Raw genomic sequence first — 22,280 nt, forward strand, 5'->3', positions numbered from 1 at the left:
AGGGCATGTGCAAGGCCCTGGGTTCAAATTCCACCACCCCAAAATAATTAATTTAAAAGTAATGCAATTAAATGAGTTTTCAAATATTCTTTGCCTTTCTCCAAATCAATCACTTTGTAAATGGATGACACATAATTCTCAGTAATGATTTCATATTTTCCTTAGCTCAACAGGCAAACTAAGGTTTTTATTGAAAATGAAATTTAAAGAAGAGAACAATTTGAAAACCTCAAAAAGTACAAAGAGCTATTGAGAAAATCAAAAGTAAGCAAAACTGTAAATCAGCACTAAACTGTTTGATAACTATGGTTTCCAGTACCAGAGTAAGTTTCTTTATTTTGCAAGTTCACCACTAAACGTGTTTAGCCTAATTAAATGCTTATGAATAAATGAACTGCTGAGTTAAGCATCTTTTACAGGAAACTTACAACATGATATTAAAGATATTTTAAACATCTCCTTTAATTACAAAGAAAGGTTATTCTCAAGTACTGAAAAAAATAATTATTCTAAATTAAATAGGATGGTGCTACCTTGTTTGCCTAATGGTGTTCATTAAAGCACTGGAAATTCTGCTCAAAGTCTGAGAATTGTGTTAATCCTGTGTTCTATAACAGCAACTGAAGCACAGGTTGAGAAACTATCAAAGTATATGTCAATTTTATAGTACTCAAAAGCATACTTTATTTTTAAAATTATAGACTTAAAAATATATTAACTTTTTATGCTTTGTTACATTTAAAATTACTAAATAAGTGTTTCTATATCAAATGTCATTAGGTGAACCAATGGTAGTATAAATACTCCATACAATTGATTTTAACCTTACAATTTTAATTATGTTTATTTTCTGCCTTCACTGTTCGATTAATCTTATAAATAGCACACAAAGGATTGTCTAGCTTGCAACATTAAAATTACTTTTTAAATTTCAATTGAAGCTAGTTGTGGTAGCACACACCTGTAATCCCAGCTACTCAGGAGGCTGAGGTAGGAGGATCACAAGTTCTAGGACAACCTGAGCAACTTAGCAAGACCCTATTTCAAAAGAAATTATAAAAAGTGTTGAGGATATAGCTCAGTGGTAAGAGTACTTGCTTGGCATGCATGAGGCCCTGGATTTGATCCGTAGTACTATAAAATTTTTTCAAAAATTTTTTTCATTTTATAGCATTAAAATGTATCAATATTTAATTTTTAAGCCTAGATGAAAATTGTATTTGCAGGAGTTGAATATACATTTCTAGCCACTATGTTTCTTTATACTTACATACAAATTTTCCTGGACTATAAATACTACTATGTTTTATAGAAATTAAATTTGCTTACCGTGCACAATGTAAAGAAGTGGTGCGATAGCATATGTGAACTGGATAATTAATTATATGTGTTCATTAATAAAAATGATGATGATGATGATATTTGACATACATTAAGCCAAGTCAAATCTCAGTTCTTCAAGTTTGCATGCTGGCAACATATCAACATTCTCTAAATCAGACTCAAAAGAAATTTGCCCAATTGTTTCCAAAAGAATTCAAATGAAGTTTCACTTTGAAATGACAATGTTTCTGCCCAAACATCTCTTCCAGTTTAGGAAAAGAAGACATCATTTCCCAAATGACTTAAGAGGTTGTCTTTACAGTGTGCTTTTCTCCCATGAATCTGGACAAGGCTTCATAAACATTAATTAATTCTCACTATCCTTATGACGCCCACTTCCCAATACAAACTATGAGGCTAGGCCAGTGGCGCGTCGGACGCTACAGATGCTATAATTACATAACAGTTCTACTTTGACCAGTGTTCATCCACGGAGCTCACGTACACACCAATGGATATTTGCACTGCAGATCAAACAGCCCTGTCTGCAAATACTAAGATGCATGCTGGCATTCATACCCTACTGGAACGGGACCACAGAACACCTGTAATACTCTTACCCTTTAGCGAATCTTAGCAGGACCAGGCATGGGAAAGTTTTTGCTGTTGAAAGTTTTAAACAGGAGGTGTATGTTAACCTTTTAAATCAACAGAACAAAGCTAATAAATTTAAGGTGTAGGAACTAAATGTCTTCCGCGTAATTTATGCCAAAACACCCTGTTTAATGTGAATACTTCATAGGACATAGTAACCTGCTTCTCAAAGGACTTAGAAGACAGCAAAGTGAATTAACTGAGAAATAAGAATGCCTTTGGGATCACAGCTCAGACTTCTTGGAAGGCTGAATGGGACAAGTTTTGCCACCTTTAATTTAGGTTATTTAAATCTTCTCTCTTTGACCTCAGACAAATTAAAGCATATCCAGAACCGGTTTTCTCTCCTCAGTACAGACAAGTACCAATCTCTTTTCTTTTGTCAACTTTTTCACTTTACAGAGGAAATATTGCAACAAATAAAATTTAATTTGCTTCGTTACGATCTCTTGTCTAGCTGGTAGCAGATGAGTGCATGTTTTTACCCAGGTAAAATCAGAGGGCACAAATTTTGTTGTCATGTTCTTTTAATTTGTATTGCTTGATAAACACAAGTTCAGCTACTGATAAAATTTGCATTATTTCCATTTTTAACAGCACAGAAAAATTGTTTACAATTTATTGTTATTGTAAACCAGGTTGATATCAATTTACTGAAAAGAAAAACTGTTTTCCTCTATAGATTATTCCTATAACATATATTCCCCAAAGTTTCAAAGATTATAAGCAACTTTTAGTTTGTATTGCCAGTTACCCGTATGCTCCAGAAAACAAATAAATGAAAGCATTTCTGGAAACATCAGTAATTGTTGGGTGTGGTTATGTGAGCTATTTAGAATAAACTTTGTTTAAGTTGCAATGTAAACTTTAAGTTCTATTAATTTGGATTGTAACTACTAGTAAAATTGCGCATTTTTTCAAGTGATAATTTGACACTTGTGTTTTCTTTGGTATAATAGAGCATTTCCCAAAATGTGAGATATGATCTATGAACTCTCTTCTCCTTCTCCCTCTCATTTCCTTCCTTTTCTCTCATTCTTTGTCTCTCTGTCTTTTGCAATCTCTCTGAATAAAATTAGATTGTTTTCATTTTTATATGGTAGATCCTTCTTCTAGGGACAGAATAATCTAGCAAAGACAAAAGGGGCAAGGTGCCGGCCCTCATGGAACTCTCATTGCAGTGAAGATACATAATACATACACAAGCAAAGAGATAGAAAACTTCATACAATATTCAATGAAGAAAACAGCTATAGCAGGCACAGTGGTCATACCTATAATCCCAGTGACTTGGGAGGCTGAAGCCGGAGTATCTTGTGTTCAAAGTCAGCCTCAACAACTTAGCAATGCCCTAAGCAACTTAGAGAGACCCTGTCTCTAAATAAAATATATTAAAAAAGGACTGGGAATGTGGCTAAGTGGTTAAGCACCCTTGGGTTCGATCCCTGGTAACTAAAAAAAAAAAAAAAAACCTGTGAAAACCTGTGGTTGAATGTGCTGGAAGGAGGGAGCTGTTCTAGAGTAGTACAGAGAAGGCCTCACAGAGGAGGAGACAATAGAGTTGAAACCTGATCATCAGGAAGGCCACTTTAAAGATCTTGCAAAGGAACCTTTTACACAGAGGACAGTCCTCTTTTACAGCAGACAGTCCAAGACAAGAATGAATGTACATGGTGGTTCAAGAACAAAACGAAGGCTTGTGTGACTGTAATGTAATTAACAAAGGAAAAAGAGTGCCATCAGAGAGACAGGCAAAGGCCAAACCATGCGTAGGCCTTGCGGAGTTGAAAATTTGTGGGACAAAAAGGGGCTACTGAGCCTAAAGAGTTGAGGCATTTCTGGATTGACCAAATTTAAGCAGGTTTCTCCCTGTGGGACATCTGAAAGTCTTAAAATGTGGATGTTCTCTGTAAATTTTCAGTTGGATAATACAGATCACAGGGTTCCGAAGCACATTTCCTCACAGCATCTTTTCAAACAGGAGTTCTTAAGACTGTTGTTTCAAGGAAAATGCCTTACGGAACACAGGTTCAAACAAGGAGCTGCTTATGTACAGCTTGCAGGCCAAATCCAGCCCCACCTGTCTGGATAGCCCACCAACTAAGAATTTTAAATAGTCTTTTTAAATCAAAAGAAGAGCATTTTATAACATGCAAACACTGCATGAAATTCAAATACTCATATCTATAAAGTTTTATTGAGACACAGCCACCTGCATTTGTCTACTATTTGTCTGCTTTCATGCTGTAACTGAAGAGTTAAGTAGCTGTGACAGAGACCTATGATCCAAAAAGCCTGAAATATTTACCATCTGACCCTGTATGGAAAAACTTTGCCAACCTCTGGTCTAAAGCATCTGTTCAGTAACTTTGACTATAAATTTTCATGCGGCCTTGAATTATATTCTTAGTGTTTTATAGTTCATATTTATCAAGAACTTTTCATAATTCATATTCTGGAGTTCACTTTTTGTATATTTTGTTATTACGAATTTTATCTGTTCTAGTTATACATGACAGTAGAATGCATTTGTGCATTTCGATAGATCATATATAGATGGAGTATAATTTCTCATTTTTCTGATTATACATTTTGTAGGATCACTTCAGTCATGCAGTCATATATGTACATGAGGTAATAATGTATTTCACTCTACTATCCTTCTTACCCCCATACTCCTTCCCCACCCTTCACTCTCCTCTACCTAATCTAAAGTTACTCTGTTCTTCCCTAGCAACCCCCCCCCACACACACACACCTATTGTGAATTAGTATCTGCATATCAGAGAAAACATTCTGCCTTTGGTTTCTGAGTTTGGCTTATTTCATTCAGTATAGTATTTTCCAACTCCATCCATTTACCAGCAAATGCCATAATTTCATTCTTCTTTAAAGCTGAATAATATTCTATCCTATATATATCACATTTTCTTTATCCATTCATCTGTTGAAGGATACCTACATTTGTTCCATAGTTTAGCTATTGTGAGTTGAGCTGCTATAAACACTGATGTGGCTGCATCATGGTAGAATGTTGATTTTAAGTCCTTTGAATATAAACAGTGGAGTGGGATAGCTGGGTCAAATGGTGGTATAGGTTTTCTTACACTATGCTGTACATTTTCTTAAATGTCTACCTATCAAATTTAGTCTATTTACCTCTAATAATCCCCTCATTTCTTTAGTAGTCTCAGTGCACACTTCTGCAATAAATTGGAAATTAGGCAATTCAATTCTTTTTCTTCCGTGTGTGTGTGTGTGTGTGTGTGTGTGTGTGTGTGTGTTACTGGGGATTGAATCCGGGGTGCTCCACTTGAAGCAGGCCAGAGAACTCCACCCAGAGTACCCTTACCATAATTAAGCAGAAACTCCCACCATATTTGTGGCAAGTAGGTTCCTCATGTTATCAGAGAGTTTTTTGCACAGGACATCAGCTATCAGCAAAAATCTGCAGAAGACATTGTGGTTTGTAGCTTCCTTTCTGTTTATAAATTCCAGGTTTGCAGAAAAAACTTGTGAAACTCCTGTCTAAAGGATGGAACGAAATGTGCTTGTCATATGAACTTCTAGCTCTCTCCCCCTGACTGGGTATAAAGTTCAAAGAATTTCTATACTCATAGTTCAGAGGAAGAATTCTTAGGCATGAGCCACCTCTGAACAACGCAGTCAATAAATCTACTTCCTGAAAATTCCTCAGGTGTCCAGCCTCTTCAGTCCCACTTCACACTGAGCTACATGGCCAGTCTTGTTTTGTCTTTTGAGACAAGGTCTTGCTAAATTGCCAAGGTTGGCCTCAAACTTGCAATCCTCCTGCATCAGTCTCCTGAATTGGGCAATTGAATTTTCCTATTCCTAAAAATATAGTTACCTATACTTAAAAATATGGTTAACTCTTTTAATATGTTGAGATATTCTGAAGTTTAGTGTAAATACCCAACTATATGAAATCACATTTGCATGATATTTATTTAACCAAGTAGTATTTCTTGCTATTCCTATGCTGTACTGCTTCTACTTTGTCAGATGTTCACTTCTAACAATATTTTAAATATATTTCTGGGCTATTTGCTTATTCCACTGATAACTGCCCTGTCTCTCCCTCTCTCTGATAGCCTAATAACAAAGATCTCTTTTAAGAGTCATTTCATATCCATCTAAGGCCAATCTATTCTTTCCCATGTGTTGGCTCATCTGAATATCTTCACACTCCATAAAGTATTTTTAAGGAAATTTTAGTTAGTGTTGCATTACATTACCTAGGGAGCATTTTCATTTTCATCAATTTTCCCACCAATGGTCAAACTTCTGTTTATCTATATATCTACTTCTTAAAAAAAAAAATCAGTATCCCAGCAATACAACACAGGGATGAAAGCAATTCCTTATAATTTCATGTTTATCTTTATTTTTAATATATTTTTTAAATCTTTATTATTTTCTTTTCCTCCAATAGATTTTTTTTTAATTGTAAACAAATGGGATACATGTTGTTTCTCTGTACATGGAGAAAAGGCATACCATTTGTGTAATCATAAATTTACATAGGGTAATGTTGTTTGACTCATTCTGTTATTTTTTTCCTTCCCCATCACCCCTCTTTTCCCTCTATACAGTCCTTCCTTCCTCCATTCTTGCCCCCCTCCGGATGTGTCATCATCCGCTTATCAGTGAGATCATTCGTCCTTTGGTTTTTTGAGATTGGCTTATCTCACTTAGCATGATATTCTCCAATTTCATCCATTTGCCTGCAAATGCCATAATTTTATCATTCTTTATGGCTGAGTCATATTCCATTGTATATATATACCACAGTTTCTTTATCCATTCATCAACTGAAGGACATCTAGGTTGGTTCCACAATCTGGCTATTGTGAATTCAGCAGCTATGAACATTGATGTGGCTGCATCACTGTAGTATGCTGATTTTAAGTCCTTTGGGTATAGGCCGAGGAGTGGGAGAGCTGGATCAAATGGTGGTTCCATTCCAAGCTTTCTGAGGAATCTCCATACTGCTTTCCAGAGTGGCTGCACTAATTTGCATCCCCACCAGCAATGTATGAGTGTACCTTTCTTCCCAATCCTCGCCAACAACTATTGTTGCTTGTGTTCTTGATAATCCCCATTCTAATTGGGGTGAGATGGAATCTTAGGGTAGTTTTGATTTGCATAATCTTTATTATTTTTATGTGGTGCTGAGGATCGAACCCACTGCCTCACACGTGCCAGGCAAGCGCTCTACCACTGAGCCACAACCCCAGGCCCGGACAGTCATGTTTATCTTAATAGATACTTTTCTGTTCAAAATTCTCTTAAAAATTTGCATAGTTATGGACATCCAACCTGAACGCATTTTCATTGTAAATTGGAGGAAACAGAAACCCTTTCCTGAACCTCTCCTACCTTCTCACCCTCAAGTCATGCATCTCCTAGAGAAATCTAGAAAATTTCTCAGCAGACTACAGAATAGACCCAGGCCATTTTCTTCTGCCTGACATTCTTTTTCTGCAACATTTCCCTCAATTTACTTTTCTTCAGGCCACTATGACTTGAGCATGTAACATTAATGATCTTAGGGAGGTTTGACTGGAAGAAGATTCTCCAGTGAATTTTCAAAAGGTCACAGTTTTCAAGGAATGCCATGAAAGTAGAAGGAAGAACATTAGGGTAAAGGAAGGGAATCGGGAGGCCACAGGGGAGGTACTACGAGTAAAATGATCAAATTCGGTTTTTATGTATAGTTGAATACACCACAATGAAACTCAGCTTTTGTTTAATTAATATGCACCAATAAAAAAAGTAAGTTTACTTAAAGCACAGCTTATCTTCTAACAGTAAACCTTTTATATTTTTGCAATTACGCTTCTTATCATCCCAGTTCATTAAAGGTTTGGTTTCTCCCTTCAGAATCCTGTGACTAATCTCCCAACTTGGAAATAATAGATGATAAAAAGAGTACCAGTAGACCATGTGCTAATTAGAACCCCAGAGCGTTCAATCTTCTAGAATGCTGAAAAGTTCCCTTTATTTATGTTGTTGGGTCTCTAAGGTGGGGCACATTTGGTTAAAATAAATTATGAGCAAGTTCTGGAGAATGGCTAAGTGACAACCAAATAAACAATAACCTACACATGGCATAGGCCCCCAGAGACCCTGATTAAAGCATATGGATGAGTTTGCATAGAAGAAAACAGTGGCAAACATAAAATCAAGATAAATTTGTATCATTGCCATAAAAAGTGTCACCAACGTTTTAAAAATCCTCCTCCTTGATTTATTTGGGTTATGTATTTAAAAATAAAAAGCAAAGTCTGAGAAGAGGAAGAGGGATGTTGGTAGCATTTACTATCTCCTGCAGTTTTCACCTGTAAGTCTACACTAACCTGCCAAAACAAACAATGTTAGCAAAACTGTGCTTTCAGCAGCTATGTGCTAAATCCTACAACTCTTCCATCCGGAAAAGCTAGTCAATCTCAAGATAGATAATGAGCAAAATAGCCTGAAGTTTTGGGGTTTCAGGGAGGGAAAAGATTGATCAAACCCACTTACCACACTGCTAAGTTTTGAAAGACTGTGGGAAAAGGGACTTTGCTTGTTAACAGTCTCCACTCCCTCCTTTCCAGCTAAATGGAATGCTTTGCTATGCAAATAACAAATCTGATCTCAAAGGAAGTAAAGGACTCAAGACAGTAAAAGGAACTCACCTTTTGGAGGTAAACTCTTTTAAGGTACCATTGAACAAATGACTTCTCCATGCTCTTAAAGTCCTTAGTGCCCTAAAACCCCCAAATCGCCTGAGATTAGTTTGCTTCTTCCAGGGTCAGAATGAGTCCCATTGGAAAAACATCTTTTGTCTGCCCTCGTTAAGGTACACAAAAGAAGCTTGTGGAAATCACTCAGCAACTCCACATTTGTGTCTGACCCCAACCAACTGGAGTCTGAAGGTTGAAAGTGTCAAGGTCAGTCTGAGCCTAGTAACTGAACTGTTCGAACAGGTTTCAATTTGGTAATTATTGTGTTTAGATACTTCTGCTTCTCTTTCCCACCACCCTCAATTCCCAAGAAAACTAGGAGGAGAAATCAGAGCAAGAAAATAAGGGACACAAAATGAGGTCCAGGGCCTACAGTGTTTGAGGCAGAGATCCTTTAACATGTTTCTTTCTCTCTGGGTCAGTTGACTTTCTCCAGGGAAGGAACATATTGCCAAGATGACAAAATCATGTGGATTCAAGCCGTCTGATATGCTCAGTTAACAAAAATGTCTGAGCATGGGATATTCAGGATACTGTAGGCACACAAAGAAGCATTCTGTTTAGTACAGGGGCCACTGCGCATAAGCTAAACCATAACAAGTTATTAGAATCTGAATAAGATTTGGACATAATGCACACAGCCCTGATATGATAATCAAGATGCTTAAAATTGCCTCAGGTTAGAAATTTAAATTTTATGTCCAATCTACTTTCTTACAAAAAAGTGGACATGATCCACCTTAACGTAAGTATAAACCAATACCTTTAGGATTCACAATATGTTAAGGTTATACTATTGATCTAAAATTAAGAAAAATAAAATATAAAATAAAAGCTATGAAGGAAACAGAAAGCCTAAATGTTTTAGGATGATGAGGCTATAAGTGAATTTAATTTCTCATAGAGTTTATTCTTTATAATATCATTTTGCTAAAGACTAGAAACAAAAGAAGGAAAGAGAGTTATGGGAACAAACTGGAAAGAAGAATTGCAAATGGACATTAGATACTCCAATCTGGGTTTTCTGGAAATGAAGTTAACATTTCAGGCTACATAACATGCTGATCAATTAAAGGAAATTTATAAGGTAGTTCTCAAAAGACAGTCATTCTTCTACTTTTGAATTATGTCTGGATTCAAAGAACTCTAATTATAGCCTTAACGGTATCTGTTGTTATCCTTTAAAAAGAACATTTCATTATTTTTGCATAATAATCAATAGAAGACTAAAGTAAGTACCCTTGGAAAGTCAGTAAGTCTGTCTATCTGTATTTCCAGACTTATCTGTGGGTTCTTCCCCCAGGTCCTACCTCAAAAACAAAGTGCTTTGAAAATCCAAATAACAAAGATTAAAAGATTAGAACAGCATGAAGCTTGAGTTGAACACAGTTGTGTATTTTCTTAACTATATCATGACTTAACTATATCTTAACTATATCAACTATATGAGAGATTGAGTTGGCTGCTGGTATCATAGGGAGAGAGAAATTATAAGAGTAAACAAGTTAAATTGTTTAAAATCAGCGTGCTTTGGAATTTTAGAGAATTATCTGACCAATTAATAAAACTGGAAAAACTGTTAAATCTATAATGAAACTATACAAAACTAGAGTCTACTTGCAGCTTGGCTATGGAGTTCAAGGATTTGGGGCAAAGGAGTTTTGTTGTAATTTTAAAATATTTTTGCTAGAAATTGAGTTACAAAAAATTAAGAGAGATTGAGATCTCTTCTTCAGAAAACGTGGCAAAACTGACCAAAAGCTGGACTTCAGAAATTCTCATTAGTAATACAACTCAGCAAATTATTGTTCCATCTTGCCTTCCTCTTCTTACAGAAAACATTTTTCACATTTTTAAAGTAAACATTTCTGAATCCTATAGAATTATACTTTCTGAATTATTTGATCTGAATAGCATACTGTACCTTTATATTTTCATCCAGGATTTTTAAAGAATATTTTAGAGAGAAAAAGCAGAGACAATTGGAACTTACTTCATTTAGTACCTTAAGTGACTTATGAATGGTAATTTCAAATGGCTTTCTCAGTTAAAAAAAAAAAAGAAAAAACTCTTTTTCAAGAATTGACTAAACACTGTACACCTTGAACTTTTGGCTTCTTTTTCAAAATTTGTGTGCGTTGTGTCATGTTCTTTGTTTTAACATTAAAGCCTTCCAAATATTCTCCTAACACCAGCGACTTTTCTCCACTGGAGAGTACTTCTGAGCTCTTTGAATGTATAGGGAAATGTGACCCTTGGAATCACAACTGGGTCACCCTTCTAACCATTTTGAATTTATTTCCACTTACAGTTTTCTGAATTGTGCTAGTTTGTATCACATGGTAACTCTGGGTCAATTCTAACTTGGCAATCCACCAGTTATCCTAAATTCCTCTGGAGAATACTAATAGCCTTCTAATTCTCAGGTAATGTAAGGTCACCAGTGTTGCTTTAGTTGTTATTGTTTGGTTGGTTGATTTTTTGCCTTTTGTTTGCATTTTTAAAAGAAAATGTATGGGGCTGGTGCTGTAGCTCAGTATCAAAGTACTTGCCTAGCATGCAGAGGTCCTGGGTTCAATACCCAGCACCATAATAATAATCATTTTTAAGTAAATAAAAAAATAATGTGTGAATCATTTGTAAAATTGCTCTTTGTAGAAGCAGAAGTATCAATGAACAGTTTGGAGACCTAGGCCTCGGTTAAGCTTTATTCTCCTTGCCTGTGCTCACTTTGGAGGGGGAAGGCATCTGGCACCCGTGGAGTCCCTGGACCAGAGGCTAGAGGAGGTCAGCAGAAGTGCTGTCGTTATGTATTATGGGCCTGGCATTTCTTTTCTGCAAGAAAAGAAACTCCTCTCACACACCCTCAGCCTCTCCTGTTCCTGCAACGTTTGGGGAGAGGGGGTCAGGTAGCAGTTCGGCCAAGGCCTAAGGCCCTGCATGAACCCAGAGGAGGCTGACCAGTTCGGCCTTCAGAGCCTGTCTGCAGGTCAGACCCTCATCCAGTAGTTCTGTTCCCCACTCGCTTATGCCATTCGGTTCAATCACTCAAACAAGCGGGCCCACTTTGCACTCGGTGACAAGAGAGGTTGGCTCCCGAATTCCCGCTCTCTGCCCCGACAGAAGTCCCCTGAAGATCTCAATCCCTCCTATGCCTCTCCACCCCAAGAGCCTCCCTCTAGACTCTATGATTCTGCGCGGCCGTTTGACCCCATTTCACGTTAAATATGCCGAGCAACCGCCCTGAGGACCAGCGTGCGCTAATCAGATCCGTCTGTCTTCGCAGAGCTTCACCTGGGCCCCCGGGTCCCGGTGGGCGGCTGGGCTGTACTGGTCGTCAGGTCCAGTGGGGGACCTGAAACTGCAGTGGGCCTGGGGAGGGGGCCGCGGAGGACGGCGCGGGACCGCCACACCGCCGCCAGGTGCACGGTCCCCGCTGGTCCCCGGAGGGGAGGACGCCCCCTGGTGCCCCCGCCGCCGCCCGATCCGCGAGCGCCCGGAGCCAGAGGGAGGCGGGGCCTCGGAGCCGGATCTTGACGTCGGTCCAAGGCCGGGGGTGATTATTGGGGTCTGCCAGCGCCCCGGCCTTGCGGAGCATTCTCAGTGTGGCGCTGTCGGGCGGCAAGGGGGTGGTGGAATGAAGCACGGTCAAGACAGAAAACAAAGTCAGCAGGTCACCTGGCAGGTTCTGAGCAAATTATGCAACGAAAGCAAGGGAATGTTTGATGCGTCCCCCCCACCTTTTTTTTTTTGTTTTGTTTTGTTTTCGGTCTTAAGCTCCTAGGAAGCCGGTTCCAGTTTAAGGGTTGGGCAGGAATCGACCTAGCAGTGCCTCTGATGTGGTTACGTCTTTGCTGAACTCCTCAAGGGCGATTCTTCCTCCCCATCTTTCTTTGAGTAATGGGAACCTTACTCTGGGTGTTGGCGGGGGGCGATCGTAAAGGAGGAAGATGGGAGACGGCAGATCCCAAAGCAACGCCAAGGGTCACTCTACAACTTCCATAAGGTACTGGGTCCAACATAAGGTCTAAGTAGAAACTAATAAAACCTAACTCAAAGAACTTCCACACACTTCCAATTCCTTATCTCCCTAGGCCCCAGGACTGTGCTTTCCAACGGATTTTAAAGAGTTAAAACTGGCCACAGCTCGTTGTTCTCCAGGCTAACATTTGTGGCATTGGGACTATTTTGTTAACTAGGTATATGCAATTCACAGAATTTCACGGTAAATTCCCAGACCAAATATTTGGCTGAACAAATAAACAACATTATCCATTCCTGAAAATAAGCCAGTAGGAGTGAGAGGCCAGCGGGGAGGTGGGGAGGGTTGCGGGTAGTGGTTGCTAGAAAGTGACCTGAGCTGGACAATCACCAGGCTCAGGACTCACTCCAGCATCATTGGTTCAAGTGTTGGAGATCTAGGGCTCCTTTTCAATGACAGGACATTTCAGAAAAATTGCTGGAAATCGGGCAAAAGAAAACGAGGCCGCCTGAGGGAACCTGTAATGGGCTTCCCCTAAATGATTTATTTAAGCTCCATACTATTAATCAAAGGGGCAGCGACCTGGGGGGCTGAAGGAGGGGCTGGATCCCTCTTTGCGGGGAGTTTTGGAGGAACTGTGGAGTCTTGCTGCCTTTGCCTGGGGCTCTGATCTCCTCTCTCCACCTGCGCTCTCCGGGGAGCTGGGGCTTTGGCAACCGCCCCACTTCTATTTTTATTGGTTTCCACTAAGCTGCTCCTTTTGGAGGATTGTAGGACTTCAGTAATTAAAAACAAAAATGAATCCAGCTTCACCCACCCCACCCCCAAGACCATATGCAAGGCTGTGTGTACAAGAATGCAGGGGATGCACACACATCACACACAAAAATACAGATGCCAGGCACTTGTCTCACACATTCTTTGGGTGCACACACACCACCAGCAACAGCTGCACTACCACTGCCACACCTACCTACACCTTTTTTTATGGAGAAGTGCTCTCCTACCAGTCCTTCCCCAAAGGACTAGACAGAGACTCTGACCACTTCTGCCCCCAATCCATCCAAGCCTATGCAGAGAATAAGAAATAAGCCTATGCTCACATAAGAAATGAGTCTGAGCAGGTTTCATTCCATTGTTGGTGGTAAGAAAAAACAAACACTTCTCATCTGGTACTCTTAAGCCCTCTACTCATGTCCTTCCAGAAAGCCATTTTTCTGCCCTTGACTGAAGGAATCCCCTACACAACTCCCCCCACACACACCCCCATTCCACCCCCAGCACATTAGCATCGTCCTTTTTTACTGTGGCCAAAAATCAAACATTTTCCTTGAAGAAACCCTGGCTCGAACATCAAATCTACCAAGCATATCACATTCTGCCCAGTTCCAGAGAAGGGTATGTGGGGGAGACAGCACAGAGAAAAGGAGGGCTGGCATTTGACTCAAGAGGTTCCATGTAATGGCAGAACACTTTCATAGGGCCTACTTAATAATTCAGACCCTTCAGTATCTGACCCCATTACCAACTCCCTCCTGTATCAGCCCACTCTTGGGATTTTGAACTCGATGAAAGCCTTCATGTGGCTTCAGGAAAAAAAGTCAAGAAATGCTGGAGAATCCTACCATATGATGTATTAAAACAGTGGTCACCAAACTTGTTGAAGGCAGAGGGCATTCTTTCATTGGGTAAGACCCCCCTTCCAAAACAAGAGCAAAAGCAAAGACAAAACCAAAAAGACAAAAAAACAGAAATATCCCTTTTTTTTTTTTTTTTTTTTTGGCGGGGGGGTGGGGAGGCAAACAAGTTAATATGTAAGTGTGATTTAGTATTGGTTTGAAAATACAACACTGGGGCTTGTCATAACTGGAGACATCTGGAGTATCATAAAAGCAGAGGTGGGAATTGATTTCCTGGTTGAGTCTTCTCCATCACACTCAGATGTGACACACATCCAACAGGTGACCAAAAACAGAAGATGTGCAAGAAGCCCAAAACTGAGTCTTTAATCTGACCTACTCCTTTCATCCCACTGTTTCTGTAAGGCATGTGTCATCCAGATGGGAGAGGATGCTGCGTCCTTGTTAACATTAAATAGAAATGGAAAACAATTCATCCCGGCAATTACCATCGCTCTCTGCCATCAGTTTACTTCCTGTTCTTATAACTTTAACCACCTCCAGTTACCACCTTCTGACTTCCATCATGCTCCCAATGTCGCCTCAACAAAAACCAACCTCATTCAGAAGGTATGGGGCAGATAAAAAGAGAAAAAGGCCATAGTTTACTTTTAAAATAATGACTCATTTTATTTTTCTTTTAATACGTAGTTATAAATATATTTTGTCAAAATATATGATCAATATGGTCAAAACATTTGCACATAAAGTCATAAATAAGGTCAAGGTGAATGTTTAGGTTTTTTTTTTCTTTTTTTTTTTTTTTTTTAAGATAAAAGTCCAGCTATAAGGAAGCAGTCTGTGTGGTGTGTGAGTGAGTGGATGGGAACGTGTGTGTTTGTGTGAATGTGTGTATCTGTCTCTCTCCTCAAGGACTACCTGATCTCAGCGGCACCCACATCCCTCTACCACCATCTCCTGATAATTTTTCAGTACCACCTTGTCATACTCATCCAGGTACAACATGGAGATGGCACTTAGTTCAGTGGGTACACAACAGGCCTTGGGGATACTGGAATTGACAGAGTTGACCAGGGTCTGCACAATGGCGTGGTTGGTTGAGTTGAGGTGGTCCGCCAGTGGAAAGGGGCAGTCCCCGTGGCAGTAGAAGGCCTGGTAGCCTGGTGGGGCCACAATCCAATCATTCCAGCCCACATCACTGAAGTCCACATAAAGTGAGTGGCGCCGGCAGTTCTTATTCTTCTTCCTAGACCGCTGTGGGTGATGTTTAGGGCTACGCTTGGCCCTCTGGCGTCGGGTCAAGGCATGGCCCCGGCCATCATGGCCAAAAGTGACCAGGAGGGGCCGGAGCTGGGCCCAATCCCCACTCCCTTGAGGTAACGATCGGCTAATCCTGACATGCTGGCCCTGGTGGGTCCGTGTATGATGGAGGTGAGTCACCTCAATGGCCAGCCCATAGTTGGGCTGCTTCTCCCGGGTCCAACGAAGGACTGCAGGGCTCACATCAAAAGTTTCCCACTGTGTCACATTGTGGTGGACCAGTCTCGTGTCCAGTAGTCGTGTGATGAGATGCCCAGGCACCACTTCTGCCGGGGACTTCATAACCTCATAAATGTTTATTCGGTGGAAGCCCTGCTCCCAGTCAGGGCCCTGGTCCACCTGCTCCCGAAAGAGCCTAAGCTCTGCAGAAGAGACCACCTCGTTCTCTGGGATGCTGCTGAGGTTAAAGAGGAAACGAAAAGCAGAGTTTTCGCTGGTCCCTGGGATGTTCTCCAGATGTTCTAGGCATAGTTGGGAAAGAAAGGGAAAAGAAAAAGCTTATGAACTTTTTTGAGAGATGGAAAAGTCAAGAAATAGCTGTGTTGGGTGATGAGTGGTGAATTCTGCTTATATTGTGGAAGACTATTAAAGGGAAATAAGTGTACTTTTCAATTTGAAGGAGCAGAGAAGTGGGGCAGCTAGCAAATCATCAGAACATAGCTAGCATTTGTCAAACACCAAAGACAGAAAGTGTCTCCCAACCTCCTTTATATGTCTAATAATTTCCATGTGTCAATTTCTTACTTCACCACCCTCAGACTCCCCTTTGAAGACCCTCTCTTGGCTTTTTGTACAGTTTTCTTTACCAGTGGCTGTAAAGAAAGAGGGGCCAACAGCAGAGGCAGGGAGGAAACATGCACATGGTCACCCTCTCCCTCTTCCACTTTCGAGTATGTTACTAAACATTTCCCCAGCGATCTTGGAAACACAGAGCATGCCTTGTTGATCATGTTACAGAGGGGAAAATAAATTCCAACACAGTAATGATGCTGGTGGATTAATAACTCAGATTTACTTTGGAAAAGAAACATCCGCTAGGAAACATTCAGATCAGATTACAAGGCCCCTATTGAATAAACCTGACAAACACACAGCTGTAATATTAAATTCAGTAGGTGCTTTGAAAAAAACGGGCAGAAAACTCGGCAGAAAAGGCTTTGATATAGCAAAAACACACCGCTGGGGCTAGCCCTCGTCTGCGCGGTGTCATTCTCCTTCTCCCGACCCCTCCCCCTGTCTCCAGAAAATAAGTTCAGCGGCAGCAGCTCTGGAAATTCTTGGAGGTAAGGGGCTCTGTTCCTCAGCCTCCTGGATTGGGGCTTTGATGTAACCTGAACTCTTCTTCCCCAGGGCTTCCAAGGCCCCTCCAGCCTGCCCTACTAGCCCTCCTCCACCCCCCACCCGAACTGGGGGCAGGGACTGACCTTCGTGGTGGAAACTCCTCACGGTGTTGGCACGACTGGCTGGGCGCTCCGGGTACTCCAGATCCAAGCCATGGATCTGCTCTTCCTCCTCCTCCTCCCCAGACTGGAGCCGGTAAAGATCCCGCATGTAATCCGGGATGACTGCGCTCTTGCTTGGCTGCGGGCGGCGGCGCAGCCCGAACATCTGCAGAAGTGTCGCCTCGAAGTCCCGCAGGAGCTCATGGCTCTGCCCTGAGCGGCGTCCTCCCGCGTGGCCCTGAATCTCGGCGACTTTTTTCTTCCCCGTCTCAGGTATCAAACTAGCATGGCTCGCGCCTCCTAGCAGGACTTGGCATAATAAAACGACCATCAGCATTCGGTTACCAGGAATCATGGTGTCTCTGGGGAGGGGGAGGGGGTGGAAGGTTAAAGAATAAATAAACACCGATAAATAGAGAGAAATAGAGATGTCTCCGCATATGCATATAGGACTAGTAAAGAAGGGTCAGGATGTAAATCAGGTCAGAAAGATCAAGTTTGTGTTTTCCCTCCCCCCCCCCCCCCCCCCCCCCCACCAGCTGCAGCCATGCAAGGCCTGAAAGTAAGAATTGCCCTGTAATTACTTGGTCTAACTTGTTTACAGTCAAATAACCCCAAATCAGATAGCCTCCATCCTGTTAATCTTTTTTTGTCCCAACTGCTATCTGAGCCATGATCTCAGCGTGGCTTCTTCAAGAATAAACAGTTAACATTGAGGGGGTAAAAAAGGGTGGGGGAGGGAAAATTAAAATGCCATCGCTCTCCACTTCAGCCTACAGCATCTCCCCCTCTTCCTTCACCCCCGCCTTCCTCCTCCCTCTGAGCCCAACTTCCACAACTTCCAGCTGTTTGGGAGCCAGGGGTAGCAGAGAAGGGGGGACAAGGCGAAGACCGGGCGGCAGGGTTCACTGTCCCAGAAGAGTTTGGGGGCTGCCCGGATGGCTTGATGGCTTATTTTATTATGACCGATGAGCTTAAAATGCTCAGCAAAAAACATCTGATCGTGTCCGCTCACTCACTCCTAGGGAAGGAGTGGGGGATGATCCGGAGCGAACTCAGTGAGTTTTGACAAGAGGCTAGGAACGCGTCACCGGGCACTGAGCGCTCCGAAGGCAAGTGGGGCAGGAGTAGGGAGTGGTTAGCTCGCAAGGTACAACCCAGGGCTGCGGACCTTTCATCTATTTAGTCCTCTGGCGTCCCCCTTCATTGCAACGCACCGGATCTGAGAGGGCAAGTGGGAGTAAGCAGCACTTTAAAAGGAACCGGTACGCTTCGAGCGCCCGGGCTGTGGGGCCAAGAAGAGAGCGACAGCACTGCCCAGAGAGCAGAGTGTGGACGCTGGAAGGAAGGTCCGACGTGAGGGACAGACGGCGATCAGGGATGGGGAGGGCAGAGTGAGTTCCCGAGAGGAGGGAAGGAAGAGGTGTCTACTCACTGACAGAAAACAAGGCATATAATAACAGTCCATGATTCTTGACAGCCAATCTTGAACAAACTTGCTGGAAAGGCTCAGAGAAGCTGCGGCAGTGCGTTGCTCGGAATGGCACTACGGAATGGCTCCTAAAATGAATATTTGAATATAATGAGACTCCGGCGCAGACAGGCTCTGTTTTTCTTCCAGCCCCTCTGAATCACGTGAACTCAGAAGCCACGCCCCGTTCACCCAGGAGCCCGCCCTCCTCTTCTCCACCCTCCCGCCCCCGCTCGGTCCCGCCTCTCCAGGCAAAGCCAACCTCCGCGCCCGCCGCCCGAGCCGCAGCGGTCTGGGAGGAGCTCCCGGCAGCGCTCAGCGGAGAATCTCTGCCCGGTGTCCGGCTGCTGGCGCGCTCTTCGGGCACCGGGTGCGGTGGACCTGGTGCTCGCCTCTACCTGCGCTGCGCGGCGCATCTGGCCATACCCTTTCACTAGCGGCCTGAAGCCTAAGGATCTGGGGCGCACTGTAGGGACTGAGTTTTGGAGTGTGAACATCGTTTTAGTGGGGCCGGGAGCTGGGGCGGCAGTCTTAGCTGCCCACAGCCTCACCACCGAGAGGCACTTGAAGAGGAAAAGCGCTGAAGGATCTTACACACACACACACACGCACAGCCCGCCATCTCCTCTTCAGGGTCTTTGAGAAGCCAAATATCGCTCCCAGGGACAGGCAGCCAACCTCTGGAGAATGCTTGCGAGTGCTCAGACGAGCTAGGTACCTGATTTAGCTCCCAGTCAAAACTTGCTGACCCTGTCACGCACGGGCCGGAAGGAGGAGGGTATCAGGGTGTGATCGTTGTGGGAAAGTTAGTGGGAGCGGCTGCTAGAGTAATTTCTACTGTTCATTATCTTGCCAAGAAGACCCACATCGGGTGGGCCGCGGAGTTCTCCCCCGCGCGAGCGCGCACACACACACACACACACACACACACAGCAAAGCAGATTCCCAAGAAACCAGTCGGCAGGGCCATTCAAGGCAGAGGGACGGACGCCTGGGCTGTCGCTCCAGGCAGACTCAGAAAGAGGCGTCGCCGAAAGGCGCATCACATTTTTCAGATCTTAATATCGCCGAGGTTTTTTACAACTCCCGACTCGGCACAGAAAGGAAATCCCACCACGTTTCCAGGAATGGAGAAAACCGTGAACAGCTTTCGGCCTGCACTCGACCTCTGCGTCTGCGTCTCTCTCCCAGGCTTGGCTTATTTTTTAAACCACCACACTCCACCCCCCGCCACTTCCTTCCCCCACCCCCTTCCTTCTTTGCACCAGCTGCAGAGTCGCAACAAATATTCCTTAAAGAATTTTACCAACCCACAACTCAGATTATTACTGTGATGACCTGACTCTAACCAAAGATGCCACACGGGTGGCTTGCTTAGCGCAAGGGCCTGTTCGAAAACCTGAGCTGGCGTAACTCTGCGTTCAGCCGTAGTGCGCGCGCCGGGTCACCGCCCCCCCCCCCCCCCCCCCCCGCGCCCGGGTCCCAAGTCCCACTACTCCCTCCCCAAAGCCTGCTCCACCCGGTCTCCTTTTCCTGAGGCTGTTCCCATTTTCTGTCCCGAGTCGCTTGGGAACTTAAGGACTCGGTATGGCCGCCACACTCTCCCCAAGAAACTTAGTGTTATTTGGGGGAAAGCCTTTGAGGAAGCGGCGTAAACGATAGCGCAGCTCTGTTCTTCCTTCAGGCCACTGCTGCCCGGCGCCACCCCACACTGAGGACCGGAATGCGGAGGCCGCGGGCTCCCCTTCTAGACCATCTACGCCCCGCAAGAGTCGCACAGCTTTTTGAGCAGCTTTCGCCTTTCCCAGACCCGCGCCACAGCTGGGGAAAGCTGGAAAAGGACTTGAAGTGGCAAAGATTATTTTTGAGAAGTCAGGAGTTTAAAAAAAAAAAAAATGCCCCGTGGCGGTGGGCTCTCAAGAAGTGGGAAATCAGAGAGAGCGGCCGGTACCCGCGGGACACGGTACAGTATAAAAGGAGGTAGCCGGGATCCCCGGACAATCTTTGGTCCCTTAGGAGTCTCCCAGGGTAGCGGCGGGAGCGCTCTCTGCGCTCAAACCATGCGTCTGGGGGAAGATGGGGACGTGTTTCAGTTTTGGATTCTGTAGGATTGTTCTCCAATTCCGTTTTCCTTCTCAATTTATTTTTTAATAAAAAAAGGGTAAACGCCAAAGAGAACTTTCATCTCCAGAACTTTTTCTTGGGGGTGGGAATGCAACTCGTGGCGGTTGTCCTTCAATTCAATACCCGAATCTTCTCCCAATGCCTAAGTTTGTTTAGAGGTAGGCTCAGTTTACCAAGTGTGTGCCTTTAGGGGTTGTAAGATCTCAAAACCTTCAGCTCATAAACCACGATATGCACAAACCATCAACCAAAGCGGTGCTCGAGGAGGCGCCTGAGGCTCCAGGTTCAATTCCTGCGGGAAGGGGTCTGCTGGGACCCGGCAATTCCAGGGCACTTTCCGGTGGGTTCAGGGTGGGGAGGGCCTGAAAGAGCCTCGCGTCTGCCGTGTGTCGCGTCAGAGACTCCCCATAAGACACTACAAGGCAGGAAGATGCGTCCCCGAAGCTCTTGGCATTTTGGCTATAGTCCCTAGGAACCTTAAACCATGAAATGATAGAGGGAAGGCTCCTAAAGTACCGCAAGTCTAAGAAAATAGCTCGTGGAAAAGGCGCGTCTCGCAGTTGCAATTCGCAAGCTCACAGAGCGCCCCGCCAACTGGGGGCAAGGATAGGTGACAGACACCTCGACGCAGCCCCTCCAGCGGCGCGCTCGCTCCAGAGGACCACGGGACTGCACTTCTACCACGGAACCAGCTCCTGCCAGGTGTTCTCTCTCCCATGCTGCGGTTCCTCAGCCTTCTCAGGATCTCTGAAGCTAACAGCCAACTCTCTCCTACCTCTCACCGCCCTTCCCGTTCTGGGATCGCAACCGCCAGCCCACGGGCAACGAGTTCAGCCCAAGACCCCACAGTCTTTCCTAACGACCACCTACCATGGACTTCCCGCCTATCCTGTCTTGCACCTCCAAAAAGTGGAGATTTCCCGGGGTCACCTGACGAAGAAGAAGGTGCCCTGGGTAGAGGCAGTAGCAGAAATGGAGGTGTCTTTGGGCTCCAGCCTCCCCACTCCAGCACCACCGTTGGGGGGGGGGGGCGGTAAAAATAGGCCACCTTTTGCCTTAGTTAAGGTGCGAGTCCCCAACTTCTCCCCTAAGGATGCACCCTGGATCCCTCTGACTGGCACCCCTCGCCAGATAGCCTTGCTCACCATAGGTCCCTGCAGTAGCGGGCTCGCCAGCAGCAGCTCCTGGGGACCTCTGAAGGGCTGAAGTGAACCTGGGCGAGGGCCGGGGACTGGGGCGCTGCAGGCTCGAGACAGCTCGGACGGGAATCCCATCAGGGACAGAGGCCAGATACTCAGGCCGGTCAGCAGCGATGTCCTAGGCGCGTTCTTGTCCCTTGTCTCGGATGCCCAACTCACCTAGCTTCCGCGCTCCTTCCCTCCCACCTTCCTCTTCTGCCTTCCCGCATCTACTCCTTCCTTCTCTTTCCCTCCCTCTCTTTCTTTCTTTCCTTCCTCCTCCTCTTCCCCAGCAGCCCCTCCCTTCTTTCCTCCTCCCTCACTCGCCTCCCTTTCTGGGGATAGGAGCCCCGCCCACATCCTCCCAACCAGCTGCCGGGCCTCGCCTGGCAGGCCC

At 44.0% G+C, this 22,280-nt stretch overlaps 1 protein-coding gene across 2 annotated transcripts; it reads right to left on the reverse strand.

Annotated features, from left to right (window-relative positions):
* Positions 1–15,001: 15,001 nt before the first annotated feature.
* Bmp4 (bone morphogenetic protein 4) lies at positions 15,002–22,141 on the reverse strand. Of its 2 annotated transcripts, XM_047540000.1 has the most exons (4): positions 21,851–22,141; positions 18,546–18,670; positions 17,093–17,472; positions 15,002–16,129 (listed from the first exon to the last, which is right to left on the reverse strand). In XM_047540000.1, the coding sequence occupies exons 3-4, from the start codon at positions 17,463–17,465 to the stop codon at positions 15,273–15,275; spliced, it is 1,230 nt and encodes a 409-aa protein (XP_047395956.1). In that variant the 5' UTR covers positions 17,466–17,472; positions 18,546–18,670; positions 21,851–22,141; the 3' UTR covers positions 15,002–15,272. The 2 variants fall into 2 exon arrangements, with proteins under 2 accessions (XP_047395956.1, XP_047395957.1); XM_047540001.1 differs by lacking the exon at positions 21,851–22,141 and having other exon boundaries at positions 17,093–17,419; positions 18,546–18,664.
* Positions 22,142–22,280: the final 139 nt, after the last annotated feature.

This window comes from Sciurus carolinensis, chromosome 2 (genome assembly GCF_902686445.1).
Source record: "Sciurus carolinensis chromosome 2, mSciCar1.2, whole genome shotgun sequence".
Lineage (NCBI taxonomy): Eukaryota > Metazoa > Chordata > Mammalia > Rodentia > Sciuridae > Sciurus > Sciurus carolinensis.

Excerpts from the sequence above, each read along its gene's own strand:
- Bmp4 (XM_047540000.1), bottom strand. The coding sequence starts at position 17,465 with ATGATTCCTGGTAACCGAATGCTGATGGTCGTTTTATTATGCCAAGTC. Across the intron at positions 16,130-17,092 it reads GAGGAGTTTCCACCACGAAG|AACATCTGGAGAACATCCCA; the intron begins GTCAGTCCCTGC and ends AACTATGCCTAG.